The sequence below is a fragment of the Pteropus vampyrus genome, unplaced genomic scaffold (genome assembly GCF_000151845.1).
Source record: "Pteropus vampyrus isolate Shadow unplaced genomic scaffold, Pvam_2.0 Scaffold353, whole genome shotgun sequence".
Lineage (NCBI taxonomy): Eukaryota > Metazoa > Chordata > Mammalia > Chiroptera > Pteropodidae > Pteropus > Pteropus vampyrus.
Window position 1 is genome coordinate 722985 of NW_011889134.1, and position 2453 is coordinate 725437.

Consider the following 2453-nt stretch of genomic DNA (forward strand, 5'->3'; position numbering starts at 1 on the left):
TGATGATGAGACTGTTTTTGATGTAGACACTCAAGCCCTCTCGTCAGCATATTCAACAGGAACAGATGAGGGGTGGCTGTCCATGTGATTGCCTCTATGGCAAGTCCCTACTGGCAAACTGTGTATGGAGTTTGTTACAAGTGTGTAGTTATGGGACAAAACTAAGCTAAAATTTCTTTCACATGTAAATGATCTTTCAGCTCTAACGACTTGGGAAGCAGAAAAACAATTTCAAGTCTGTAACTTCATTTCATTTTACTAACTAGAATCTAAAAAAAGAATCACACACACACACAGCCAACCAATCAGCAGACATTGAAAGAAGGCCTAAAAGTTCTGGGCCAATCTTCTTTATTTACCTGGAGGTGAGGAAATGATGACAGGATATTAGGAATTTTCTCCTCTAGAGCCAAAATGGTTTGGAGTAGAATTATATCTGCAAGGCTCAGCTGATTACCAACAAGAAACCTTTGTCCATGTTCCCTTAGAACCTGTAGGATATATAATTTGCATCAGTTACAATACTCTACATAGAGAAACTGATGAAGCTACTGAATCAGTACAGTATTTGAGAAGGGGTGAAACTATAGCCTTGCCCTTTCATCTTTTTATAAATAACATTAATTAAGAGGACACTAAGATAGATAGAGAAAGGAGACAAAGTGTAAAATTGAAAGCATCATTAAATATCTACTCTATATCAGAATGAAACAGTGAAAAGGGGAACAAAATATTAATTCTAGATTTATCATCCAGTATGTTAAAAGAATACTCTTATTCTATAAATACGTCTACATAAGTGAATTAGCCCTGATGAATTCAGGAGGCTGGGCAGGAGGAAGTGATTTAAAAAGTAAGTGATAGGTCCTCGTCAAGGAGTCCAATCTCGTTTGCCAGTTCTGTGTCTGTGAACATCAGGACTCACTGTCATAAATTAGATGTGACTATAAAAAAAAGGCAAGCTTCCTTTCACATCTTCTAAGACAGAGACAATTAAAGCATGAGAGTTCATCTTGACTCCCATTGTGAATAACATACAGGTGCAGAGAGACACAGGAATAGATGACGATCAGGAAGAGCAAGAAACAGTGATAGAATGGAGATCCCCTTTGCAGTGAACTCTTGGACGCCTACGAGTATGAGGAAGTGTGCCCACACGTGCATGTGGTGTGTATGCCTGACAGGGACTCTGCCTATGATTCCGAAGCAAATATAGCCACTGCAGCCAGAGTGGGAGAGCACAGTGTATCCAGAATCTGAAGTCAGAGGGACAACGTCCATTCTCAGCTCCCCAGCTTGGGCACGTCACTCAATGTCTTTGTGATTCTATTTCATTATGTATAAAAGAAGAGTAATCATTTTTAGCTCATGTATTAGGAGGAGTCCTGACATAGTCTCGGCCAAAGGGACATAATAACCAGCAGTGACCTTTCACCAAGGCACTTATTCCTCCTTTGTCATACCATATGTCTGCATTATATATTACATTCACAAAGTGCCTTGTGAGCAAGAGACCATGGAACCAGGTGACAGAAAAACCCAGGAAATACCTCTTCTTAAATCTAATTCCATGAAGATGGCCAGAGGAAGTTTGTCAATTCCATATTTTTAGATTCTCTTGTTTTTTAATTAAAATATTTAAAACAATGCCTCTCGGTTGAGGAAAAGGAGTTTGAAGCCCAGAAATATAGATAAGAGTAATAAGATGAGGAAAAAACGAAACAGAAAACAAGTGTGAAGGGAAGAGAAATAAACAGCAATGGTTCTTCTCTTCATATCAAACTATTAAGCGAGATGTCTGATACATAACGCTGTTCAGCAAATGTTTGTGGAATGAACGAATAAATTAGGTAGTTTCTGCTTTTCTGTCTCTTACATAGGATGGGTACCTGGTGAATGTAAGAAATAATAATGCACACATGTGGTAAGCCCATATTTTTTCCAGACTTTTGAATAATGTGGTCCTAGTAGTATCTGAGTAGCTGCAAGACATCCTGGTTTTGTGCTGGCTACTGTCAACTCCTAGAAGTCTAGCAAGGTCAGTTCAACAGGCCTCAGCATTACACTGCCCTGGCGGGAAGAGGCATTGGTGGCGGCTCCCTTGTGGTCTGCTTATGTTGTGTTCATAGGCTTCTCTGCCACCTACCTTTTCAAACACAGGAAAGTATCTAATTATAGCCTTCTGAGCCATGTTAACCACTTCCTTCTGTTGATCGTCTGGTTTTAGGAAAGGATGCATGATAATCAGTTCCAGCAGATCCAGCGTCCCCTCCACATACATGTCAATCCTTAAAACAAAAAAGTATTTTTCTCAATTTCCCCTTTTTGGAACGCATCGGCTTCCACAACTAAGAACTTTCTCTTGAGGCTCTGGCAACTTAAGTACCAAGAAGCATTTATCTACACCTGTCTCTTAAGAGGAAAGATGCAAAGACAACTCTGGTTGTCATTCA

The 2453-nt window shown here is 39.6% G+C and overlaps 1 protein-coding gene across 3 annotated transcripts in view; it reads right to left on the reverse strand.

Annotated features, from left to right (window-relative positions):
* The window catches only part of LOC105304800 (glutathione S-transferase A4), a 16308-nt gene that overhangs the window by 5476 nt on the left and 8379 nt on the right, over positions 1–2453 (reverse strand). For 2 of the 3 annotated variants that reach the window (XM_011379081.2, XM_023522657.1), the window contains exon 6: positions 360–491. In XM_011379081.2, the coding sequence (XP_011377383.1) occupies positions 360–491 (132 nt within the window). Of the gene's footprint in view, positions 1–79; positions 119–359; positions 492–2453 lie in introns of those variants that run through there. The other variant, XM_023522658.1, reaches the window with a different exon arrangement.